Here is a 25,104-nt window from a genome sequence, read left to right on the forward strand (position 1 = left end):
CTATTGCCGACAGAATACACAACTGCGCGGCTTACCGTCAAAGGGTGTTGTGTGGCTTCAATGCTCGACTATGCTGAGCCAGTGGGGTCAGTACCAGTGCGTTTCACTGTCGTAGTCCGCTTTGCCGCGTCAAGACTCTAGATCACATTATTCATTAGCACCATCAATATCGGCAACTAGTCTCGACTCCAGACAATCCGGATATACCAGGTTTCACACGGTATTGAAATAGCTGGCGCTCGTCCCTCCTAGTATATCCAGATAAATTTCATCACATAATTTAAACTGACTAATACTCGGAGGCCACATGTGTAAGCTAGCTATCACCTATAGAGACTGGGTTCGAGTCTAATCGGCAACAGGCACAACCAAAACGACTTACCATCGAGGCGCAGGCACCATCAGAGGCCACAGACAGGGAGGAAAGGGTGCCCCTATTAGCCCCTATCCGATCTTTATCTGTACTTCTTGAAATTCCCGCTAAGAAAATTAATTGCTCTTCAGTATTTCGACAGGACAACGAATGTAGCTATAATAATTCCTCCTTGTACATAGTGTACTTGACAACTTGACAACATGATCCAATATTGCAGCGCACTTTACTTTGCCAAGCTGCATCAGGCACATCGTTCAAACCCGACCAATAGCACACTGTACAGGAAGTACCCTCTTTGTGATAGTTCTAGGTTCCTTTTGTACATATATAAGCGACAATGGTACACGCATTTTCTACATCTTTACCATGGCAATAGTGACGTGCTTGAAAATTCTGTATCACACCATCAAACAATGCCTTCTTCAGATCGGACAACATTATTATTCACTCATCTCAGGAACTCCTAGCATGAGCTTCGACTCAATGAACTCTCTACCAGGAAACAACGTAAGCCATTGTCATGATAAACCGTCTCATTGTACAATATATAACTTATTCATAACGTCAGATGACTGATATGGTAGTGGAAAGTGCTGCTGAAGTCAGTACCTGATCATAAGTGTTTTGTTACAAAATGAAAATCTGATTCCCTTTGTTCCGCTCTACAGCTCAGACTCGATAATCTTTTTACAATTGTTGATAATCATGCTGAGGTTGGTTCTGCTCCCTTAGTAAAGCCAATAAAGCACTAACACATTTTCATTGTCCGGCCTAGGAAATTCACGATCTACATGTTACATTACATTATCTTAAGCGTTCTGTGGACAAAGCTCGTCGAAATGTCCATGAAGTTAGTAGTCATTTTTTGGTTAGAGTTGTGATCACATCTAAGCTCTTGTATAGGTAGAAGCTCGGAATAGGGAAATTCACAGGCTGCTAATACAGGTTTATCTAACGCAACAGCGTATTAATTTGTTCACCTACTAAAAAATCTACAGGAAGCCTACACTGCTGCTGTTCTTCGTGAACAGCTCGAGCAGAAGGAACGATGCCTCAATGCTCTTAAATATCTTTTGACGTGCACCATTTGCCACGACTCTGTCAAACAGCCTACCATGTGAGTGTTAATAGCAACCGTACATATATAGATGATTGGATTTTCCTCATGAATGTATTCATCAAGCAGGCTTAGTTGTGGCCACGTTTTCTGCGAAGTTTGCATTGACTTTTTGAAGAGTCACTATGACAATGCAGCCAGCAGAACGGATGATCATAAATGCAATATCTGTCGTTCGCGGACACATATATTGGAAGGACCTACGCAATTTGTTCAAAAGGTTGAATCTGTGATTAAAATCTCCATGGAACCAATATAACCGAGATGTGAAAGGTTGGGAAACAACTTGTCCAGTGAAAGCCACTGCTACGTATGGCAGATACGAGTCCATTCTATTTTTTATTCCCATTTTATAAAATATAACAATGCTTCGTAAAACAATACACAGCTGAAGATTCGAACAGGCACCTTAATCATTAAAAAGACTTACGCCGTGACCTCCCACAAACGGCGTCTAGCTCTTCTTGGATACGTTTGTGCGCTTCGGGATGGCATGCGGCTGCCAATACCGTGACGCTGATCATCGACGCGTCAGGCAGCGGTTGACAGCTTGAATATTGGGATCTTCGTAAGTTTTGGCCTGTTTTGCATACGCAAGTGCCAAAACTACAGCAGCGGCATATGTGGTATATTTGCATCGGAAAGTGAATGTGTTGTTTCCATCACAATTGTGCAATAGGTGGTGGAGGAGGATGTGATATCAGTAAGAACGATATAAGATATAGCATTGTCGGATGAATGATGATTCAAAGTGTGAGACATGTCGAAAATGAGTTAATATACAATGTACGTACCGTTAAGCATGATCTTGGTGCCGGTGAGGCTCGTCTATGATGTTCATGATGTGCCCCTTTGCATTGCGCATCAACGTAGGCGCATAATTGGAAACAATCTTGGGTTGGAGGTGGGCATGAAGAGCTCTACAAACGCAATGAAACGGTAGCTTTAGAATATCAGGTCGCAATGGACGCTCTCTGGGCATATCAACGCATCTGCGCATCTTTTTGAACCGTACCCCGGCAGGAGTCAGTAACATCAGTAACATCCTCATTCCCCCTCCCCCCCCGAAAGCGTCTCCCCTGCAGCGATGGCTCAGCGGCCGAACCTATTGAAAGCCGGAAGAGCGTGCCCAGACAAAAACCAAACATCGTCCGGCAGGTATGCCGAGTGATCGCTAGGCAACTCACCACATGCAAAACAATGCTGAACGACTTCCGACAAGATGACATCTCCCCACAAATACTACGAAAGCTCCGTTCTTCTGATATTCTTAGGATCTGATCGACAGAGGGGATTTAACAGTGTAAATCACTGCCTTTGGGGCACTGGCGATGATGACTGCCCAGAGAAGGAGCCTGGAGGCGGTGTCGGTACTTCTAATGGTCTCGGCACCATACAACACAGTTTTCACGATGCTCACGATGTGTTCAGGCTTCAGTTTAAGATTTGAACGTCCGGAGAACGATGCTGGGAAGAGGGTTGGTGACTGACAGTTGGCTACACGTCGACAGCTAGGGATGGTATTGAGAATAGAAGGGGAGTTTATGCCCATGTTGCTCCGACACCATATATCGCTTTCCCGCGACCAGCCTGTTCACGCCAGGCTACTGTTTCTGCTATCATCCGACGAATCGACCACTTTTAGCTGCCTTCGGGTCGGCGAATCGAAGAACAAGATTGCACTCGAGCTGCCCTCTGGCAGGTGCATCGACCCTGGCATCAGGTACAGTCGACAGCGTCTGTAGCTCCAGCTTACGTCTACATCTGTAAAGTCTGATTTTCGGCTACAGCGTCCAGTTAGCGCAGCGCCAAGCTCGCTTAGCAACGCAGTACAGCGTGCCACCGGGGAGACAATGTATCCCGATTCAATGTGGTGCTCGCCCGCGGGACAAACATCGACCTGTACCCCTCAGTACTCTGCACGTCGCATTATCCATCACAGGGCTGCGCTAGTACCCCCTGCCAGACGTTGGAGACGACGAGCTCGAAAGTCTCAGCTCGGCGCTGTTGTCTCTGAAACACTAACATCCTGGCGGAAGCGCCCTTATTAGGAACCCTTAAATGAGCAAGCGCAGGCTAACTGCCTGTGCCTGCAGAGCAGAGATCGCGGTAGTAGGACCTGCCGCCTGCGAGCTATAAGGGTTGAAGAGGCATACCCAAGGGACAAGGCTACACTATACGACAACAATGCCTGCTCGTGCGGTCATCTCCTCATTCCCTATGAATAGCAACCGCGGGCGCGCAATACTGGTCTCCCCACCATGGGAGGCGTCTGACGCAACTACAGACACGTCCGAAGACGAGGACACCGAAGACAGCGATGGGGGTCGGATTGTACTAGGCCACGCGTTCAGGATGCTCGTGAGACGCTTGATAGCGGAGGCACGGAGGCAGGAATCAGAGGTGGAGGTTAGACTGAGGGAAATCAACGGTCGCCTCTTCCGCGCCTACACCGGAATCAACACTCTAGTAGCCCGAGTTAATACGCTGTCCAGGCCTTCGCCTGCTCGCTCCAACGTCATTGTACGCGAAGCACAGACATTTCAACAGCTACGTGTAGAGGTGGAAAGACTTGCCAATCGCGTGTAATAATCTATATGTACAGACAAACAGCTTTCTTACCGTAAAAACCTGGATAAACAACAACTGGCTTGAGACCACCCGGACCAGTGAGATCAATGACCGGCAACGGTCACCACGTCACAGCTGCGAGGGAGTCGAAAGTCCCATCGGAGCACCCGAGTTGAGCAGGTCTCGGGGGCGGCCGATGGACCGACGGGCATTCCTATATTGGGACCAATAATCCGTCTACCTACCTACCTTGCATTGAGTTTGTCCCTGTTGACCAGCGCGTTTGCGGTAATCCACCTCCCGAATCCCATTGTGAGTTGCGAGTGCAACTTCCACTTCGATTTCTTTCAGGACTCAGGAGACACTGACGCTGACAACGACACCTACACCTAGATGACACCCTCCATCTATAAGCTACACTGATTGCTCTAATCTATCACGCGTTCCTCCCACGGGCACCCCTCTCATTCCCCGCACCCTCTCTTGATTCTGACTCGGAATCGCAAATGGTCAAATGACCAGACCTTGACCTTGCACCTGTCATGTCATGGCATAGCGCAGATTCTCTTCAGAATTCTCAGCCAACTCAAGACGGTGCGTCACCCTGAACTCTGAACTCTGAATCAAGCCTGAATTTTGAAGTTTAAATCTTTGAAAAGTGATGGACGAAGACACTCATACAGGCATCTCGATCATCTCGGGCGCGCAAAGCAACTAAGCGTACATTTCAGCTAAAGTCGTATAACGATTTCATCACCAATTCATTGGAAAGCTATTACTCTTAGAACAAGTGCATTCTAAGGCCTAATTCTGAAGCCACCGAAAATATCTGCAGAGCAGGACCGCGGAATATACAGAACTTTGTGGCACCCGTCGTTGTCATTTTCATTTTCAACTTCATATTCAGCGTCTGCGTCTGCGTGCGCGATCCACCCATTGACATCCATATCCGTCTCTGTGGCTGCCTGTCTGTCTGTCCGATCTGTCTGCTCTGGAGCTGCGTCAAAGTCAAAATCAGAATCAAGTTGGGAATACACTGTCATATAACGTTTATATAACCCTCACACGCACGCGCACATCACACCTTGAACGCTTCCGCATTTAATTCATATCCGAATCCCTCCCAAGTGGGAAGCAGACAAGCGCCTCCACACGGATCGTGGAAACTCGTCTGTGACATATTGCTATGTATGATTTCCTTCCTAGACTGTCAGACTGGGATACCCACAGCGCACAACGGTCGACGCCTCAGGCCTCGGCGCTTGATTGGATTAAATATAGTTATAGCCATAGCTATTTGGATGGTGGCTTGGGATACTCCACGGCCCGCCGCCGCCGCCGCCATCGCAAGACATGGGCATAGGCATAGGCATAGTCACTGGCATAGGCATGGGAATAATCACAGGCATACGGTTCGAAATCGGGATTGGAATTGGGATCAACCCAACTATCCGAAAACTTGTTTTTCTATTTATTTTTGGCTTTCCCATCCACAACCGACAAATGTACAAATGGAGTCGAATTCTCGACAGAATGACTTAACTGCTCCTATACTCAGTACCCCCACTCATCCTACCCACCAGCGTGACGGACAGACGCAGGCGCGCCTACCCAGTCGCGAACACACCCACCACGCGCCTCCACATGCACACGCACGCACACACACACACGCGCGTCTCTTAACCTCTCCCACTCCCTTAGTCTTCCTCTGTATCTACGTCCAATTGGCAGATCCGCGCCACAGCTCGGGCGGATGCTACTTACTGCTCCACCTGTACCTGTACCTGCACCCAAAGTTGTCAGAGACAGCGGACAGCGGACGGTAGACGGTGGCACCGAACGCACACGAGGGAGGTGAGGTGCAAGCGGGTCTGCATTGGAGATGGGATGCGAATAGACCTGTGGTGGCGAACATCTGTCGTCTGCGTCTTGTGTCTTGTGCCGCGTGTCTTGTGCCTTGGCTTTAAAGTCTGGTGGCGGAACTGGTGTCTGGTGATGGGATGGTGTTTAGAGTCTGGTGTCTGGTGTTTGTGGAAAGTTTGTGATTTGACGACGATGGGATGGGATCACGATGGTATGTGATGCGACAAATACTGAATTGTGTATCCTCTTTCTCTTTCTCTTTCCCTTTCTCTCCCGTCGTGGTCCATAATTATATCTCGTCGAGCCTGACTCCTGAGTGATCGTATGCCATGCCTCTGCCCAGATTTGGGGGTGTAACCCACCGAGAGTCGTGAGTCACTGATGCTTCTAGCGCTCCACGGTCTGGATATGAATCCAGTACACGATGCTCGTGGAACCGAACTCGTGGAACGGAGGGGTGGCATGCTATTACTGGACGCACCTTGCACCTTGCAAGGCGGCTGTTAGAGCTCGGTGCTCAGCCGACGCCCTGTTTCTCGATTCATTGGAATAGTAAACTGTCCAAATGACAAGTTGGCAGGCAGCGAGAGACACGGGCAGATGAGGGGTGACTTGTAAAAGTAAGAGAATGTGTGTGTGTGTGTGTTACGTGTTGCGTGCTTTGCTGATGCCTTCATGTGGATTTCCAGGTGCACATTATCTGCGGCCTGTAAAGTTGTCAATTCAGACTGAATCATTCACACCGGGAATGTGAATCCACAATCAAAAAACGCAGATACAAGCATGTGTGTACAGGACATAAAAGCTGGATGACCGACCAGTCAGTGTCATATATGTAATAGATGTATATACAATGAGAAAAGCATCGAGGTCGAGGACATGTTACAATGAAACAAAAATTGAAGGCGAGGAAGAGTAGACCTTCAAGCAGGAAGACGAACAATGGTGCTATAATTATATTACAAGTTCAATCTCAGTGTGCCATGAATCAGAATCCGAGTTAGCCATAAATAATAAGAAAATTCATATCCATCTTATGTTGAAGGCATTTGATTAGATATTGAAGACTTGATAGGACCCGCACGCTGAGGACTCTATGATGCAAGTGGTGGCCAGCAAGCACTCGACCATCGGGCTCACAAAATTCAGACGCGAGTAGAGTACTGGAGGAGAGCTATCAACTAAGGTTGCCTATTCAATTGAAGCGGGATTCCTGTGATGTTGAGCATTGAGAATTTAGCAGCGTTTTGAGTTGTTTGTTGTTGTTGACTAGAGGGGAGGCGTTGCTGCTCATCGTCTAGTAGGTAGGGGTAGCAAGGCGAGGGGGAAAGGCTGTCTGTTGGGTATGTCTGAGGTGTGTTTTTGATTGTTACAGAGGTGGGAAGAGGACGGTAGCCGTTGCCTTCAGCCTATCCAGCGAGCACCGTCAGTCGCCCAATTGGAAGATCATGAATTAGACAGCCTAACAGACACGGAGGACATGTTATACACAAGGCACAGGGACGAGTTACAGCTACTTAAAACCTGTAAAACATCGGGCTCTAAGTTACCCGGACCAGGGAGATCTTCGCTCAGCGGACACGTGGGTCGATTATTCGTATCTGTGAGGGAGCGGTGAGTCCCCCCGGAGTCTCCAAGTTTCAGGGCCTTGGAGGCGGCCGGGGGACGGCAGGCATCCTTTTTAGGACTCACCGTGTCAGCGGGATTTGGGAATAGTCCAGTGTATCCCTTGCAGTGACTGAGCCGGGCGGGGAATCCACTTCCAAGGTGTGTCGGTAAAGCATATAGCAAATGTAGTAAAGAGGGAGAAACTAGGGTATACTTGGCGAAGGCGGTTCATTCTGGGTACCCTCGTGCGCAGTACTTCCAACTCAATTCTGTCATATATCGGAGAAGAGTCACTTGATAATTGAGCGATACACAATAGCGTAAGTGACATATAAGATAATAATTTTCAAGATCACTACTACTATGTAAGTACTGTACATATACCGGCGGAGTCACTGTTAGCAACCTTAAGATGTCGAAAATATCAAGATATAAAGCAAGGTGAACGTAGTAATGACAAAGGGAATGAAAGAGGCAAGCCTTTGCTCAGTCTTTGATGCCACCTTTGAAAGGGTATCAAAGTATCGGTTTAATTTTGCTATATCAGCAGCGCGTCGACGGTTGGATTCAGTTTGAAAGGCCTATAAGTGTAATTAGCATGTTACCGGTAGGAAATTCATAACAACACACTGACCTGATAGATTTTCATATCGGTGCGAAGTTTCTCGAGCTCGTCCATTATGGAGTGTTGATTCTGCCGTAAATATGATGCCTCTTCACAATTTCGTTGAGAATGTGAATTTATGGCAAGTTGTTGCTCGTTCTGATGATCTTTGATGGAGCGAAGGGCGCTTCGAAACCTTTTGCTCATACGACGAATGTTTGAAATGTCAGAAATGATCTTCTCGCACCCCATAATCAAGAATACAATTTTTCTCCTGGAATCGTCAATGTCATTCCTGGCCTGGAAAAGTTCAATAATTATGGATTGCAAGCGTTGTTCCAGCTTGAACGCCTCCGTTCTTTCAAGAAAGTATTCGATGTGCCTGGTATGATGCGAATTGTTTTCATTTTGTTGAACATTTTCATTCCTAATGCCACTCCTGCCACGAAATAGTATCATTGGCCCCACCTGTTACTCGGGAATAATTAGCTCATTGAGCTACTATGCAGCGGTATGTATTGCGGACCATAGTTAAATTCCTATCAATATATTGTTTCTGGTCACTAGAGTTGATGTCTTCATCTTGTGGGGAGTTGCTTGGAGATAATATAATGGGTTTAACAACCCCGGAAGTCGGGATGTTGCTTGCATACTTGAAGGTGGTGGTGGCTTCAGCATGACGCTCTAAAAGAAGATGGAACCTGATGATGAGCTTACATTCCTGTCAGTCAGCATTGTGTATGCGCTCTTGCTGAATTTTCTGTGATATATGACTTGAAAGCAATGAAATGATGGGAGATACTGAGGGATGGAAGTTGCATAAGTTTCTTTATTATAGCAATTGCCAGAGTCGCTTAAGAGAGCGAATAAACTTGTTGGGTTGATACAAAGAACAAGGAAGTACCAATATGGCAATTGCAACGCAAGTCAATCGGAAAACGTTTAGAATTCAAAGTTTCTAATTCAAGGTTACCAAAAAGACTCCAGTTTCCATATATAGTTGGGAACAAGGTCACCATTGTGGCATCAAAGCAATCGTATCCAGCGCAAAAACGAGTACAGTCAAATTAGTCGAATATAGCTTCAGAAATGTACGATAGTTAACGTTCTCATGGTTGCACAATAAACGTTCTCATGGTTGCACACTTAGTACATCACGACGATCGATTATGGATAGTGATTACCTCAAAAGTACGTACCCTTGGGCCTTTTTATACTGTTTACGCAGCTAAAGTTCAACACCATAAATCATTCCTCTGCCCCATCCCACATGTCTGCTCTATATCTTGAACGAAAGCGTCATTATGAGCAGTACAAAGCACGACAAAGGAACTCAAATTACGCTGAATACAAAGTAAGGGTAGTCTCAGCTGTCATGAATCATACCATTAAAAACTAATAAAATTGACAAGACTGCACAGACAAGCCATCATGCCAGCCAAACAATGGTTGAAGTGACAACTGTAAAGTCTAATCATTCTGGGACTCAAATCGGGAATCAGAAGCTTAGGGAGGTAAGTATCTTTTTTGTCCCACGGACTGAGGCTCACACATGACTTACTGACATCAAAAGGAAACCAAAGAACTAGCTAAACAGAACCGGGAGCTCCAGAGAAGGCTGGACCATGCTAATCTGGAACAGGAGCTTATGTGCCAGGTAAGCTCGACGTAGTAAAATCAATGTGTGCTCTGGAAAGCCCAATAACTTGCTTCATTTTCGATCAACCAGCGGAATACAGAGCTTAATAATAGAATCCTTGAACTAGAGAAATTAGAGCAAGTGCAAGAAACATTGAAAGCTGTGAGTTCCCAAGTTGATTCCAGAGCTTAAAATTCACACTCTTCTAACAAAAGACCAATATTGTGGCTGGTAAAACCATCGAAGAACTTCAGTGTAGCATTGCGGATGTAAATCATCGGTACGATGATCTACACAATTGCTTAACAGAGATGGCGATTTGCTCCATATGCTGGTCTTATATGGTGCACCCTGCAATGTAAGCCCGTACCAAACAAAAAAATCCTGGTAGTTGAATTATCTTAATAGACTCTCATGCGGGCATATATTTTGCGCGGCGTGTCTCGGAAAGGTCAAAGAATTAAATGACTACATCTGGGAAAGTGACCACAAATGTGGTATTTGTCGTGAGCGCGGGCCCATACTGGACGGACCCACTCGATTCGTTCGCCAAGTATTCTGGTTGGTTCTTCCCAGGAATGAACCATCACCGGCACCTTTAGAGAACCAAGACAATGGGGAGGAACATGATAGAGTACTTCAGACAGGAGGCACGGACAGTTTAGATGAAGTGGATAATCCGAGTCATGATTATGGCGGGATCGAAGACGACCAGAGTCTTGCAGGATCAGACGATTCAAACGACGATGAATATGAGTCTGCTTAATCGTTGACATTGAAGCTAAAGGGTTCTGGACATTGTCTTAGTTCAATATAATTTGCGTCCCGTCGGTCGCCAATTAAACTTAAGACTAGAACTCAATATTTTTGTAGTCTACATCCATTTATTATTACATACCAATTAGTAAAGCTGATACTTATGGAAGAACTCTTCGTCAGTCACATCTACGTATAGACGTAGCGAAAATATAATGCACCGATTAGTAAGTCTTCCTCTAGTTCAAACGGATCAAGCAGGGTTCAAACACGCTGTACGATTCAGGTCGTAACCTCTGACGTGATGTTAAAATGGTACCTTCGTTCACCCTTGCAGATCGATGAATCTCTAATGTTGAGATGCTAGTATAATGAAAATCGTAGAATATTGAGTCATTTAGATATGTCATTGTGGTATTTTCAACAAAGGTGAAAACCATATCAGGACACCAGATCTCTATAAATCAAGCTGCGTGGATCTATCCCACGCATACAAGGGGGAACCCACTGTAGCTCAAACCAAGACTTGTTGATCTGACAGATATTTAAAGACACCAGGACATCATTCTGCCATAGATTCAGGAAACCACCGGGAAAGAGGTAAATTAACTACCCAGTCACAGTCAACCTCTAAATTTAATGTCAAACCCGACAATTAGAACACCGTTACTATAGAGCGCCATGGAGTATAACAAACGCAAGTCATCCCTGGTTGTTATTGAGTGGAAGGATGCAACCCAGAGCAATAACAAAGGAGAGAGCCAAACCAAACCACCCCGTCGAAAAAAGCCTGCAAATCACATTCCGCGCCCACAAAACGCATTCATCTTATTTCGATCCGAGTGTATTCGACAGAAGATGATCCCGAAGTCAGTAGAGAAAGACTATCGTAATTTATCACGCATATGCGGGAAGGTGTGGAAACAAATGTCTGCAGATGAAAGGGAACCGTGGTTTCGTATGGCAGACCAGGAGAAGATCAGTCATTCAATTAAATATCCGAACTATAAGTTTCAGCCTATACCCCGTAATGTTCGAGTAGCATTATTGCCAAGCTTGAAGCCAGGAGAGACGATTGTCGACTTCGACAGTGACGAACCTGACTTGGACGAGCCTCGCATGGACAAGCCTTGTATAGGGAATATATATATGGACGACACTTTCATGAACGACCTTTACATGCACGATACTTTCATGAACGACCTTTACATGCACGATACTTTTATGGACGACCTATCCATAGACGACACTTTCATGGACGAGCTTTGTGACATGGGCAAGCTTTACATGGACAATACTTTCACAGAAGAGCCTTATACTGATGAGCCTTGTATGAGCAAGGTTTACATCGACGGACCTTGTATGGGCGAGGTTTACCTGGATGAGACTTGCGTAGACGAGTCACACATCATCAATGAGCCTTGCGTGTGCGAGCCTTACACCAATGAACCTTGCGTGGGCGAGCCTTACATTGACGAACCTTACATGGGAAAATCTTACACGGAAGACGAATTTTCCGCCATGGACTGGATAGCCGTTATGGAAGCAGCTTCTTTGCAGTACGTACATAATATTAATTTCCTGTGGTATCAGTATCCCGACCTCATACTTACTACAATTATATAGTAACTCTACCTTCCAAGACAACATATATTCACTGTACTATCCTTACGAGTTTCTGCGTAACACTCAGCTAGATTTCACACTGCCAGAATGTGAGACCGACTTCCTCCACCCAACAATTTTGACCGAAATAAATGAGGCTCGTCATTGTCGAGATATACCCGACATTAATCTCGTTGAACAGGTGAGATGTTTAATCTCCATCACCTACATATACGACTTTATTGAATGCGCTGTAAAAGACCGTAGTAAATAGCTCACCCGCTAAGATACTCAAGTGGGCGCCAATACTCACCAATGCCGACTTTCAATGATTATCCTTCCAGAGGCAACTTATGTTTTTAGATGATGATGTAACTGGGAAGCCTGTTAGGTCCCATAAATATCAGATGTTTGTTTGTGCATTGCTGTGGTCATATTGGGACGGTAAACACCACGCGGACTCTTATCAGACCTCCTGTTTATAAGGGCACTTACTTTGGTTTGTTTATTCCCTCTCTTCCCTCTCTTCCTCTCGTGTCAAGGCGCCGGAGTAAGTTTGAGTTGACCCTTGCAACTCGCAATTGGAGTTGTCTGACAGCGCCCACAATTTAATTTGGCGATTCTTGTCATCGGCTTCCTCCTTTAGGAACGACCCGGATGACGAGCTGTGAGCAAAATTACTACTAGGAACGCCTGATGCACGGTGGGATCTTTACTAGTAATTATGAGTTTTTATGTATGCATTTTTACTAGTAATTATGAGTTTTTATGTATGCATTTAAATGGAGAGAACCTGCTTAGCCTTGGTCTCAGCAGCAGTGTACTTGCACATGAATTAGAATGCTATGGGATATTTTTGTTATGAAGAGATGATCCGTTGCTGGTGGTTCGTAGGTCAAAAAGTTGTGATCGGCGACTGTGAGCGCGACGGGAAAGGATACTTTACTCGGTTGATAGTGGTGTAGCAGCAGGGAGGAAGAAACCTGAACATAACATATCTGTCGTGTCTAATGTTCGTCAGACATGATTGATGCACATTGATACGGAGATCACTGCGTGTAGGTTATTCAGTTGTGGCCTACACGAAACCTCGAGGCTGCGATTGCCTGCATGTATTCGAAAAAGTGGTGTACAGAGAACAGGGCTAGAGACTGGGGTAAAATATTGATTCTCGGGATTCGGGAGTAGAGACTGGATATCTGCCAGACACAGTGTCGGAGAAGAAAATGGTCTCAAATATCAGAGAGATGTTCTCAAACACAATATTCTGAATAGCAGTTATTTGGACAGATCTTGTTGACCAATAGTATGAAGCTCACGAATTTGAAGTCGAACTGTGGAAGAAGGGTTAAGGACTCCAGTACTCAGGAGGGAGGACGGAGTCGAAAACGGCGGAAGCAAAGTTTTTTGTCATGAATTGAAATTCCCACGGTTTCCAGGGGCTAGAGTATGGCCACGGAGTACACATTGACTACCAACCACCATCAACGATCACAAAACAGACGTCTGTATTTTCTCTTTTTCTACACCTTCACATCCGTCTTTTTTCTCTTTTCCTTCTTCTCTACTGTCCGAAGAGCCGTGAACCTGGGAACGTGGAAGAGCAGATCTCTAGTTGGGTGATGACGAGCTGCGACCCAAGAACTACTCAACATTAACCACTATTATCAGAATCCCATCGCCTCTATCCCTACACCGTCCATCTTGACTGCCATTCTGTAGAAGAGTTCAATATCATCATCAGCAGCACATCCACTACGAACACCAACAACTTGAACCAGGACACACGTCCAGTCACAGGAAGCAACAGCGATCTCGATGGCGAGCCCAGCACCACCATCATCTGCATCTTGCAGGCAACGCGCCTCGCACACCGTCGTGTCGCCAACGGCCCACCACAACAGCCATCACCACCATCACCAGCTATATTCGAACCAGGGGCACACGTCGTTGCTCCCGGTGCCCCATCACAGCAACAACGCCGATTCTCACGCTGACGGCTAGCCGAGCGCTGCGCTCACCCAAAATCCTCAATACCCCGACGTGTACGCGCACCCGGCGGCGGTAGCGTACAGCGCCGCCCATCCGAGACGAACCATCCCCAAGTTTGGGCTCGGAAAGGTTAAACCCGGGTTGCACAGCCAGTGGGGAAAAGAGGTTGCTGTAAAGTTGATTCGCAGAGGGAATATTGAAGTCTTGAAGGTATGTTTTATTTTCTGTACTTTTTATTTCGATCGGCGTTCTCGCTACGGCGAAACTGGCTGGGTAGTAAAATTTGATTCTGTGTTCTACCGGCTGTATCTATTTTGCCTCCATGAACTTATTGTCCGGAAATTTGGATATCTGTGACCCTTGAACGAATTCAACCCAAGGCCATCTTTTCTCACACGAGATGAAGACGTGCTCAACTGAAGGGCTGAAGGGATCACACTCGCTCAAATAAATCACGATTAGGACTTAAAGTATACAGGGGTACGAGGTGCGGGAAGTATCATATGGATGAAATTACAATCCGATTACCAAGTCGAGTAAAGGTGCACGATGACAGAGGTGTAGTGGAGTAGAGGCTAGATAGGGTCAGGATGGATGTAATAGGGCGGATTTATGAATATATGGTAATAAGGTGTGTGCTAATCCATCCCTCCCCTCTTTCTATGCCCAGCGTCATTCCTATCACCCCAACACCCTTGCTGAGCATCCGCACCCACCACCATGATGGGGACGACAGTGTCAGAGTCAACACTCGCATTCCTAACCTCGAGGTCTGCATGATATTAACCAGAGCTTTTTGCCGCCTCACAGACAGCCTTATGTGTGTCCCATCAGTTTATGAAGTTTACTGAATAGGCGTTTACAGTTGATCAAGCACACGCAAGATCGCATTGGGAATACTTCTATCCCTATTAACCCAGACCGTGTTGTTGCAATGCAATCATCCCGATAATACAGGCCAAAATTCTCCAGAGGTCAATCATTTTGGTCCAATTTCCTGACTGCGGTCTCAATATATCACACATCAATTCATGATCAAGCTTCTTTTATGATCAAATCGGTGTATCCAAATCTCAATTTCCTTTTCAAAAGCCACGGAAAGCCGCCCGCGTCCTCTCACACTTGTGTACATCGGCGAAACACGAAAAACCGACGCGTAGAACGACGAAGAGGTCCACGGGATTGCGAGAGGCACACGGCAAAACCACCTACACAGCGCACCTCCCTGGCTGCCCATCACGCGCTCGTTCAACTTGGATCGCGTGTCCAGTCGGTCTCTGCGGGAGAGGGTCAAGTTTGGGGGCGGGAGTCGTGCACGACGCGAAGAAATGGTGGTGGTGGTGATGAGCGCGTCAGGCGACGTCGACCTGGTGTGATGTTCAGGGGTGCGTCAGTTATCACCGTCTCTTCAAAAGACACCAACACTCACCTTGATAGTTTCCAAACCCTTCCCTTCGTTCTCCCCCCTCCCTCCTCTGCTCGTCGTCGTGCTCTGCAGCGAAGAAAGGTGAGGAACGCGCACTTACCTGGCAGCACCAAACAACACCACACAGCGCCACAATGGTGGATAGGGGTCACTGCTTGCACTCACCGTTGGCTTGCAGACAGCGTCGCCGTCGTTGACCCGGCACTAGGTGGAATAGGGTGAGTATGTTCAGGTCAATGAATGCATTTGAGCCTCGTGCATGCTTGAGGATGGGATCGATTGCTAATTAGAGTGAAATGATTGCGGTGTCGCGCATATGCCGATTCGACGCACCATGATGCATGATGCATGAGGCCTTTAACTCTCGCGCCGCCCAAAGCCAACACCGTTGTGTTTGTTGTGCAGCCGAAGACGTTTAATCTCCGCTCAAAATTCGATGACGTCAGCGCCATTTCTCCCATAATCTTAGTATGTGAGTAGAGCTTCGCGCACCATTAGAGTACCTCTAGATTCATTACAACGATTTTTAGTTTTAGAGGAGAACAGTGTGTAATCATGTTTGCACTTGATAACTACAACAAAGTGACGGAGCATACAGCTTTCAGGTAATCGGTTCAGTGCCCGATGTAGTACATATCACGGTAATCGCGGCGAAGCTTCCTTTCTACACAAGAGAATGTATTCGCATAGCTAAGTTTGAAGGCACACGACGCCCAAGTCTGTATTCAGGTGATTAAACTGACAGGTTTGTCTCTTTGAGCCCCAGAATACCAGGCTGATATGTCCTTTGGTCCGAGCTTTTTTACCCGATGAAATGACCTACGATTCAGTTGTGACCAGCGCTTCTGCAATTCATTTTACCGGCGCTTCACACCTGATAAACTATTATTCGTTCAGAGTTAACGAATTATGCGAAAATGGATTTTCTACTCTAGGTTCAATCTTTGTCCCAATATCACTCTATCACATCAGTTCCCTTAATGTCGGCAAAACATTCCAGCCAGCTTGCTCCCGTAGCAAAGAAATGCACTATATCAATTGATTAGTCGGTGCAACGCTCAATAAAAGATACTTACGTCGTATATGATTGGCTTCCAAGAAGGAACAGCTAGAAGAAAGACCAACAAAACAACGGCACCAACCTCCACCCTTGTTGGAGGTACGTATTCTATGGCTCTTTCTGATGATACTTCAAGGGTCCTGTGATCCTTCAGCGAAGCAGTTATTCTCTCCCAAAGGTAAATTTTCCCTCCGGATGTGCCAGAAATCAGGAAAGAGGAGCTACCAATGGATTGTGCCACAGCAACTGTCTGTGTCATTTCGCTCTCTAAGATTTTGTGTGGTCATAGGAAAGTAAGTAAAGTAATGAGCTGTGATCGCGTTGGCATACCTATTTCTCCAGTACCCAGCGACGCTACTACGTCATTTGTTGATATTTCGACCACATACATTCTGTTTGTGTCACTGCCGCACACGGCGTATTTATCGTTGTCCATGAATCGACACTGCTTGATGAAAGTTCGCGATGAGATAATGGGTAGAGTCTTTATGAGCACCGTGGGTGCCAGTCGATAGAGTTCGGATGTTCCGTCCGAAAGATTGTAGGCAAGTAAAAGTGACCTGTCGTCGGATACAGAGGCACTTCCGCTATAGACGCATCAATAATTCAATCACGCTATCATAAAATACATAGCTTACATTGCGCCTGTCAAACTTCTTCTCCAAACGACGTTGCCGCTGGATACATCCCAACAGACACTGAATATAAAAACTGGGTCAATATTGAATATTTGAACATTAAAACAGACGTACACTTCCGATGTGTGAAGTGCAAACGTAAGAAGGAATTGGTTTTCGGATCCCCAGAAAGATAGTCCTCCTGGAGCACTACGTCGATAATCAGCCATCCAGAGACAGCGCACTAGTGCTACAGTGGCCTATCAGCGAGGAGAGAGCGCGTGGAACGAATATATATACATTTATCGACGGTATACACCCTCAAGTCACCAGATTGACTCGCAACTGCAATTCGGGAGTGGATTGGGTCGTAAGCATGAAATTCCACAGGATCGTTGTATTGAAAGACGGTTGATGTGGTCATTTCAGAGACATTCAATGGCTTTGGAGAAATATAGTTCAGTGATTATGTGATGTGTAAGATCACTGCAACGTACGTAACGATTACCAGTATTCCACGGAACAAAAGAGAGATTCCCTCGAGCAGAACCAACGCAAAGTAATGCTGTACCTGATGTACATTCAACAGAGGTGTCGGGGTATAGCAAGGACAACGTTGTGACCTGTCCCCAACTATCATTCTCAATAGTCTGAAGACATAGCAACGTTGTCGTGCTCCACACTCGGACCTTTCTATCGTCGCCTGTTCTTATGTATAAATGCTAATTGACCGTGACATCCAAGACTTGAAGGCGTACCTCCAGATAACAAATATTTCCCCCCTTTGCTGAATATTAACGAGTTAATTGCCAATGAGCTGTTTATGTCCAATTTCCCTTTGAGAGAAAACTCGAAGTTTGTTATCTGAGAGACTCATCATAAGTAAGTTGGTGGTTGACAGTTTAAATGACAACAAATTAGCAATAGCTCTTACATTCGATTTGTGCATGATGCTTTGTGTTCGATATTGAATACGATTTATGGTCCAGTAATATATACTCTCAGTTGGAATACCAGGGACAAGGTACCCTCGAAGACTGATAAAAAGGGTTTATAAACCTCTTTCTCAAATGGACCATATATCCATTGTCCGCCATAAATAGAAATTTCTTGGCGCCCAGGTAGAGTGTGTTGTTCAACAAAGTCGTCAGCGGCAGAAAAAGGAAGGTTGGTTGGTTGCTGAGGGAAGACGTAAGTACTACCCGAGATTGAGTTCTAATTAAGTGGCTTGATTTTTTGAGCCTTTTCAGCTACTTCCGGCGTTGATGATATGCGACTTAACAACCGTTGACACTGGAATTTCAATCCTTCTAAATGTTGCCAGCATTTTTCTAGTTCTTTTCGGAATTGGGAATATATAAATATTACAGGATCGAGCAACATGCGTACCAACTTGAAGTTATCAAAATGAGCCCTCGTTTTTATGTCCAGCCTCTTCTCCCTGTTATCATGGCGCGCTTCGAGTTCGAGGTTTCTCCACCTCCCAAGCTTCCTGTGATTCTTATGAGGATTAATTTCGATCACGCCAGCCACCTTGAATCAAATAGTGCTAATAGTGGTAACCATGCTGATGACTCTTCAGAGTCCAGCTCATCCTCTTTACTTACAGACGAAGAAAGTATACGTATGTTCTACTATCCGTGATGCTTCTGCCTTGTCTTGACAAAGTTGATTTTCAGACCCAGAAACTCCGGAAGAGTCGGGAGCTTTGGAAGTTCAGGTCCAGCAGGAAGAACCCGTGGTTAATCCTGTTGGGCCAAGTGAGCAGCTTCAACAACGCCCCACTCAGGAGCTTCAACAACGCCCCACTCAGGAACCAAGAGTTCCTTCTCCCGCCATATCCGTTGTTGATCAAACACAGGGATTGAGGATTCGCGAATGGGTGGGTCAGAGATCCCAGAATAATGGTACACCATCCAGCGACGTTCGAAAAATTCCCAAGCCACCTGGCGAGCCAAGTCGTCGTGCAAACGGGTACCCCTTTAAAGAAACCCTATTGTCTCATGGGTGGCTTGAAAGTGATATAACAGCATTCAGGGTTAGACAAATATGGTCATCCGACCAGTTACATTATATACTTAATGATGGCTGATACCAAACATCAACAGGAACGTGTGAAAATTTTAGTCAAGGACACGCTTAGTGTAAAGCTCCCTTACAGCAGTCAGAAGAAAAATGTAGAAAAGATTTGTGCCGAGGTTTGTCTATTGAGATTTATCACTTTATTCTACTCTCAATGGAATGGTTTGTGACAGGTCCTTAGAGACCAAAGGTGGAGTGAACTCCTCCAAAACTACGAGAATAACTGGCCCCTTTATAGTGCAGTTAAAGTTGCGCTCAAGTCTGAACGTGATAAAGCCGACAAAGCGTTGGCTTAGGGTAGCGAGCACGATGTCATAGTTCGTGGAGATGACATAGTATGACAACAAAGGCAATTGACGCGTAGGTAGTATATGTTCATAGCCACCGAATGTCAACCTGTAAAAGTGATTCAAAGTTGCAACCAAGGGGGTACCGATCTTCAAAAATCGGACACGACGTTGGTTTTTTTTTTTTGAGGGCAATTTGTCCAACCTACCTCCGTACCCCCTTGGTTGCAACTTGACTGTGACGTGCTTAATGTGACGTACCTGATGCGTTAATACCTGATGCTTTATGCCAAATTGAGCACAATAACTCCAGGTCCAACCCCGTCAGGGGTGGAACCATAGCGAATTGGCCTGCATGTTAACGTCCAGATCATTGGACCATTTGAGCATACTGTAGTCGGAAAGATAACGGCCCTTCCTTTAAAAGTCAAATGAAAAAGTTTATACCAACATCCCATAAACTCTCAGCCTTTCAAGAACAATCCCAAAATGAAAAATGCACCGTTCCAGGTTCTTGCCGATGCAATTGAACGCCAGGGCCACCGGTTCCTCTACCAAGTAAACCCCGCGCTCACTCTGAATCCACCTCTCAGTCCTGTGTTGAAATCCTTTCTCATTGTTGGTATTGTTGCACCTGCCTCCATGGGTACCGCATTACATGATATTGGGGATGCTGATATCGCGGTAAGTACAATTTCATAGACCCCATTATATGAAATTTGATTGATGTTGGATCCCAGAATGCTCCTCTGTGTGACGGTACTCCCATTGACGGTGTATTGACGTTAATGAGACCGCTAGAGAAGGACCCATTTTATGATGACATATGGGACGCTCAGATTAATAAACTTTGCTTGTACCAATCTACAATGAATGCCAGGTATAGGCCTAAAACGGATAACGTAAGGATACTGTGACGAAAGTTATTGTGGTCTAGATTTCCTAAATCGTCTATAGGGATCCTACTTTCAATTTCCATTGTTAAAGCCTCACAGCACACAAACAGTCATTGATATCAAGTTCCCCAAAATTAGGGTACATTTTCTCTCTCATTTATAGCCTTAAGCTGACGCATTTCATCGATTAGCCAAGGGAAAGAGATGACGGAATTGTTACGTGGCGAGACATAAGCCAAGGTATGTCTGTTTCTTGTATAATATGGTTACATATTACTATATCTAATATGCATCAGTTGTACCCGGGGCTACTTACCACCCCAGTATCATGGATCATGCATCGCATCCTGTCTTCAATTACAGAAAGGATGTCCTCCTTCAACCCAACATATATGACAGCTACGGTCACATGGTGCCCCCTTGGCTGTTGCAGAGTGAACTTCGCCCACACACCATGGTTTTAGCTGATGTATATCCAACTGTCACAGACTCGGTGATTATATCGGACACTGGGACACCTAGATCATGTCGGGTATGTAAGCAACTACATATGTGGTACGCATTCATATCTCATGAATATCATTTACAGACCTTTGAGATCTGGGCGAAAAACGTAAAAGTCCTCCAGCGGGGGACTTTGCCAATGGAGAAAAATTTTCTACCATCGTACGGTGCAATTGAACGAGTTTCGTACCGGCCCAGGGAAGTCAGACTCAAAACAAAACGAGTAGCAAGAATGAGCACTGGTGGAAAGCCTCCCAGAAGGAGAAAGAGTGCTCAAAGTGGGATTCGTGAGGGTGATCTAACATCAAACTCAAAAGAAGTAGATAGAAGTAGGTTGGACTAACACACCGAATACGCGTAGCTTATTTAAAGGAAATAATTCTAGTAAAACCGAGACTGAGAACCGAGACTGAGTAAAAAAAAAATTCTGTGTGCTACGGGGGACAGAAGCTATGGAATTTGAGCATACATTACTCATGTATTTTATATTTACTCACTTGGGGACACAATTTTGGAATTGAACTCGACAGGTCAAGCTACACCTCTTCTGACACCAATCTTCTCCGCGCTCTGCAGAATCTAGGGTGTCACCCCCACTGACGCACCGGGGACGATACCTCCCTCTTCAGTAATGGCGGTCGCTTCGACGATGGCCCAGTCCAGAGGCTTGGATGGGTCCCCGTGATTGCGGCGGAGGGAGTAGTAGCCGTATGTGAGATCTTGTGGAAACACTATTGGTTCATTGGGAATGGAAGTGAGTGGGGTGTCGGAGAAAGGAGGTACAAAGAAAAGACGCACTGAACAAGTGTTTATCTGCAAACACAATCCTTCCTGCATTGATTCCCTTTGCTATGTCTTTTCCGACCTGATGGGGGTACCGCCACGCGATCCTAAACGTGTAGTCGTGAAGTAAATGTGAGATGAAGCGTACATATCGAGTCTCGCCCATCTGTCCTCCACTTAGGGCCAACACTGGATCCTACGAAAAGGTTGAACTTTTTCTTTGCGCTGTCGACTGCGAGCAACTGGTTGTGGAATTTTTTGATTGCGTTTTTCACGCCTTTCATTACCTCCGCAATTAATTTTAGATATGGGTTCGTCTTTGCGGGTAAGATACCCATTCACGTTGTATAGAAATCGTTCCGCGATATAACTGAATTCTCTTTGTCCAGCATGTAACCTCACTGGAGCTGTGATTGTGTTTTTCTTCTTGTACGAGAGTTCGGACCTTTCGCTAGAGAGTGTCGATAACGTACGTGTTGTTTTTCGAATCGAATTCAAATCTAATATCCCATTGACCCGACTTCGGCTGACCACACATTCTTAGATGTACAATGAGCCACATTTCAAGCCTTGGACATCCAGCTCCTGGGCTCCTGCTGGTTACTCATCACGCTACGACCTTGTCGAACAAACAAAGGCGGCCCAGGCACGCAAGCCGCTCGCGAGTGGTGCCATTGAAGAGAAGCAAATCGAGCACGCCGGACAGCCGAATGGCGTCAATGGACAGGCGGTCCCTGGGTATACGGCTGCCCCCGGTGTTGGAGCAGGATTCGGAGGCGACGCGGGTGCGGGAGGTCTCCAAGCTCCTCAAACGATGATGAACATGCCTAACTTGATCTCCAAGGCACTCAGGGTTACAGACGGGCTTCGAGTCGCGTTCCACCGCCACCCAGCGATAGCTATACACTGCCTCCTGAAAGTGGGTTCGGGTTCGCGACTGGGGCTGCTGTGAAACCCGGTCCTGGGGGACGTGAGATTACCGTGGACATGGACCCCAGCAGGGGTCTGCAGGGCGGAGTTGGTCTGACCAAGGAAGGCCCTCCGGGAGGTATCGGAATGTCGGAAGCTGATGGACACGGAAACAAGGGCAACAGGTTGGAAGCGGGAGACTTGGGGAGGGTGCTGTGAGTTATCATGACCCTGTTTCCTCTCTGCACTTACATTATTCCACCCATGCTATATATTGGATTATTATAACAGACGACATGATGTCATGATTTCTCCTACATATCATAGTTGTATGATAGCTCGGTGTATTATTTTATTATACGGCTTGCGGGATTCAGAGACTGGTCCCTCAAAATTGATGGTTTTGCGTTCCGTTATCTTATGTGTGGACGTCAGTTTAATTATTCATGGTTTTACCTTAACTCCTACCGCCAGTATGCAGGGGTGACGCGCGTCCATTGTCAGTCGTGTAGTCGTGTATATATCATATAAGTCTCGTGCTGGGAATTTTTTTTTTCCGAAAAAAAAATAGCAATCGGCGTAGCATTGCCGACCTTCAGGGACAGGGGCTGTTAAGGGCCAGTTATCGACGCTTCCGAGGTGGTTCATGTCTAAGCTCATGGCCGATGTACTGTGATTGGGTACCATAGGGCTACAATTCTCGATCAACGTGTACAAGCGAACATGCCTCACCTTTGGTCTTCACCTTTGGTCTGCATTGCCTTCATACACCCCTGTGCTTCAATGCAAGTCTTTATGTGACGTCGAGGTTGGGGGGAGCTGCACATTGCGCAGACGTGGTGTTACGCACATCGTAGATTGAAAAAATATGTGAGAGTTCTGGCAGTTAGGTCGAACCCGGACTTGTTGGGTGGAGTACGGGGTTACAACTGACGATCGTGGTGCGGTGGGAGTCGAGACTTAAAAGCGAAACAGAAACAAGTCGAAAGAAAAAGGGAAAGCGATGGCATGAGCCCTCCGCAGAGCTACTTATAACATTGACCGCCATGAACCGAATGCCAACCAGCGTTCGAGATTCGAGGAATAGACTTAACCCCGGATCTGGTTGAAGGGGCGCGTTGGTACCAATTGATGCAGTGGGCGGTGTCGGAGTTTGAAATGCTTGTTCTGCTGCTCACGTATCTTCCGACTTCGTCACTTTTAGTGACGATCCGACCCTCGCACTCACAGAACTGCAATATTTTCTGACTTTGTTCACACTGTATTCTCTATTCTCAAAATCACTGCATAGTGTCGTGTTCGGGTTACCCGCAACCGATCAACCGGCTCAATTATAAATTTCCTTTTACGACTTCAGTCATTGTGTCATCCATAAATATCTTTTGACTGTAAGTATCACATTCATTGTGTTTTGATTTCCTTTTAGGCTGCCAGATTGTTGTGAGATACAAGCAAAAGTGACAGTGTTGAGCTTTGTAGTAGTATCCATGGTTTCGATTTCCTTTTAGGCTGCCTGATTGTGGTGAAATACAAGCAAAACTGAGAGTGTTCAAAGGTTTTAAGGCCTACCATTTTCTCCGGCGACACAAAAGACCTCAAACCGCGTGGACTTTCAACGGCAGAAAACTCGTCTTTTTTATCTGATTCGCCATATGCCTCCAGTATATGTGTGTCACTGCACGTTTCGGGGTTGTGGAAACGATCCGAATGGGGTCACGCTGTCATGCCGTGTTTACAAGGACCATCAGGCAAGGGAGGAGAAATACCAGCAAGGCCTGAACTATCTGAAGCTTCAAAGAGAAGCTATAGAGAGACAAGAAGACCGAATAGCTCTGGAATTAGACAACATATCCCCGAGTGACCCCATTGCTTCCTTTTCATCCTTTACCCGAGAAGCCAAATACAGAGCCGACCATAAAAAACGTCTGATAGATAATATCAGCCTAGCGCGCAGAGATGTCCAGGCCCTACTCAAAGATATCACAAGCATCGGCAAAGCTCCCATTAATTATCCACCGGCTCATGAGATTGAGCATTCCCTTCACCAGTGTTCGGAAATTCGGAAGTCTGTAGAGCAACCATCCCGAGTGCTCCATACGGCACAAACCAGCGCTCTCCGTAAAGAGCCATCCATTATAGCCATGCGAGAGGCACTGCACACAGACATCGATGAACTCGTGTCACTTACGAACGATATTGAAAGGTCGTGGATTGCGGCCTCGGTTGAACGTCAGGAATACGAACGTTTACGCCAGGGAAAGTCAGACTATAATACTGGTAAGTCTCCCTTCTACATTCATGTAGAGCAGAGTCTTACAGTTCCGCCCTTTAAGACCGGCATTTTGAACCTATATTTGTAGGGACGTCACCTATCATACAGCTCGCATCGTTGATGGTGGTCGTGTGTAA

General features: G+C 46.1%; 8 protein-coding genes across 8 annotated transcripts; all 8 read left to right on the plus strand.

Moving 5' to 3' along the window:
• Positions 1-742: 742 nt before the first annotated feature.
• Positions 743-1,497, plus strand: JR316_0012542 (uncharacterized protein; the record flags this gene model as incomplete). Its single annotated transcript, XM_047898167.1, has 5 exons — positions 743-883; positions 945-977; positions 1,191-1,226; positions 1,280-1,321; positions 1,375-1,497. The coding sequence occupies 5 exons, from the start codon at positions 743-745 to the stop codon at positions 1,495-1,497; spliced, it is 375 nt and encodes a 124-aa protein (XP_047743056.1).
• Positions 1,498-3,680: 2,183 nt separating this feature from the next.
• On the plus strand, positions 3,681-4,082 carry JR316_0012543 (uncharacterized protein; the record flags this gene model as incomplete). The annotated part of the gene is made up of 1 exon (XM_047898168.1): positions 3,681-4,082. One exon carries the CDS (start codon positions 3,681-3,683, stop codon positions 4,080-4,082), a length of 402 nt encoding a protein of 133 aa, XP_047743057.1.
• Positions 4,083-9,409: 5,327 nt separating this feature from the next.
• Positions 9,410-10,544, plus strand: JR316_0012544 (uncharacterized protein; the record flags this gene model as incomplete). Its single annotated transcript, XM_047898169.1, has 6 exons — positions 9,410-9,493; positions 9,561-9,653; positions 9,713-9,796; positions 9,869-9,940; positions 9,994-10,058; positions 10,187-10,544. 6 exons carry the CDS (start codon positions 9,410-9,412, stop codon positions 10,542-10,544), a joined length of 756 nt encoding a protein of 251 aa, XP_047743058.1.
• Positions 10,545-11,215: 671 nt separating this feature from the next.
• JR316_0012545 (Repressor ROX1) lies at positions 11,216-12,160 on the plus strand (the record flags this gene model as incomplete). The annotated part of the gene is made up of 2 exons (XM_047898170.1): positions 11,216-12,097; positions 12,128-12,160. The coding sequence occupies 2 exons, from the start codon at positions 11,216-11,218 to the stop codon at positions 12,158-12,160; spliced, it is 915 nt and encodes a 304-aa protein (XP_047743059.1).
• A 6,523-nt stretch (positions 12,161-18,683) lies between these two features.
• JR316_0012546 (uncharacterized protein) lies at positions 18,684-19,612 on the plus strand (the record flags this gene model as incomplete). Its single annotated transcript, XM_047898171.1, has 4 exons — positions 18,684-18,858; positions 18,914-19,116; positions 19,343-19,432; positions 19,490-19,612. The coding sequence occupies 4 exons, from the start codon at positions 18,684-18,686 to the stop codon at positions 19,610-19,612; spliced, it is 591 nt and encodes a 196-aa protein (XP_047743060.1).
• Positions 19,613-20,092: 480 nt separating this feature from the next.
• Positions 20,093-21,420, plus strand: JR316_0012547 (uncharacterized protein; the record flags this gene model as incomplete). Its single annotated transcript, XM_047898172.1, has 7 exons — positions 20,093-20,287; positions 20,344-20,505; positions 20,591-20,638; positions 20,691-20,739; positions 20,796-21,031; positions 21,089-21,332; positions 21,389-21,420. 7 exons carry the CDS (start codon positions 20,093-20,095, stop codon positions 21,418-21,420), a joined length of 966 nt encoding a protein of 321 aa, XP_047743061.1.
• A 673-nt stretch (positions 21,421-22,093) lies between these two features.
• JR316_0012548 (uncharacterized protein) lies at positions 22,094-22,914 on the plus strand (the record flags this gene model as incomplete). The annotated part of the gene is made up of 4 exons (XM_047898173.1): positions 22,094-22,097; positions 22,176-22,255; positions 22,331-22,571; positions 22,631-22,914. 4 exons carry the CDS (start codon positions 22,094-22,096, stop codon positions 22,912-22,914), a joined length of 609 nt encoding a protein of 202 aa, XP_047743062.1.
• Positions 22,915-24,347: 1,433 nt separating this feature from the next.
• Positions 24,348-25,104, plus strand: JR316_0012549 (uncharacterized protein; the record flags this gene model as incomplete). The annotated part of the gene is made up of 2 exons (XM_047898174.1): positions 24,348-24,972; positions 25,076-25,104. 2 exons carry the CDS (start codon positions 24,348-24,350, stop codon positions 25,102-25,104), a joined length of 654 nt encoding a protein of 217 aa, XP_047743063.1.

Source organism: Psilocybe cubensis, chromosome 12 (assembly GCF_017499595.1).
Source record: "Psilocybe cubensis strain MGC-MH-2018 chromosome 12, whole genome shotgun sequence".
Classification (NCBI taxonomy): Eukaryota; Fungi; Basidiomycota; class Agaricomycetes; order Agaricales; family Agrocybaceae; genus Psilocybe; species Psilocybe cubensis.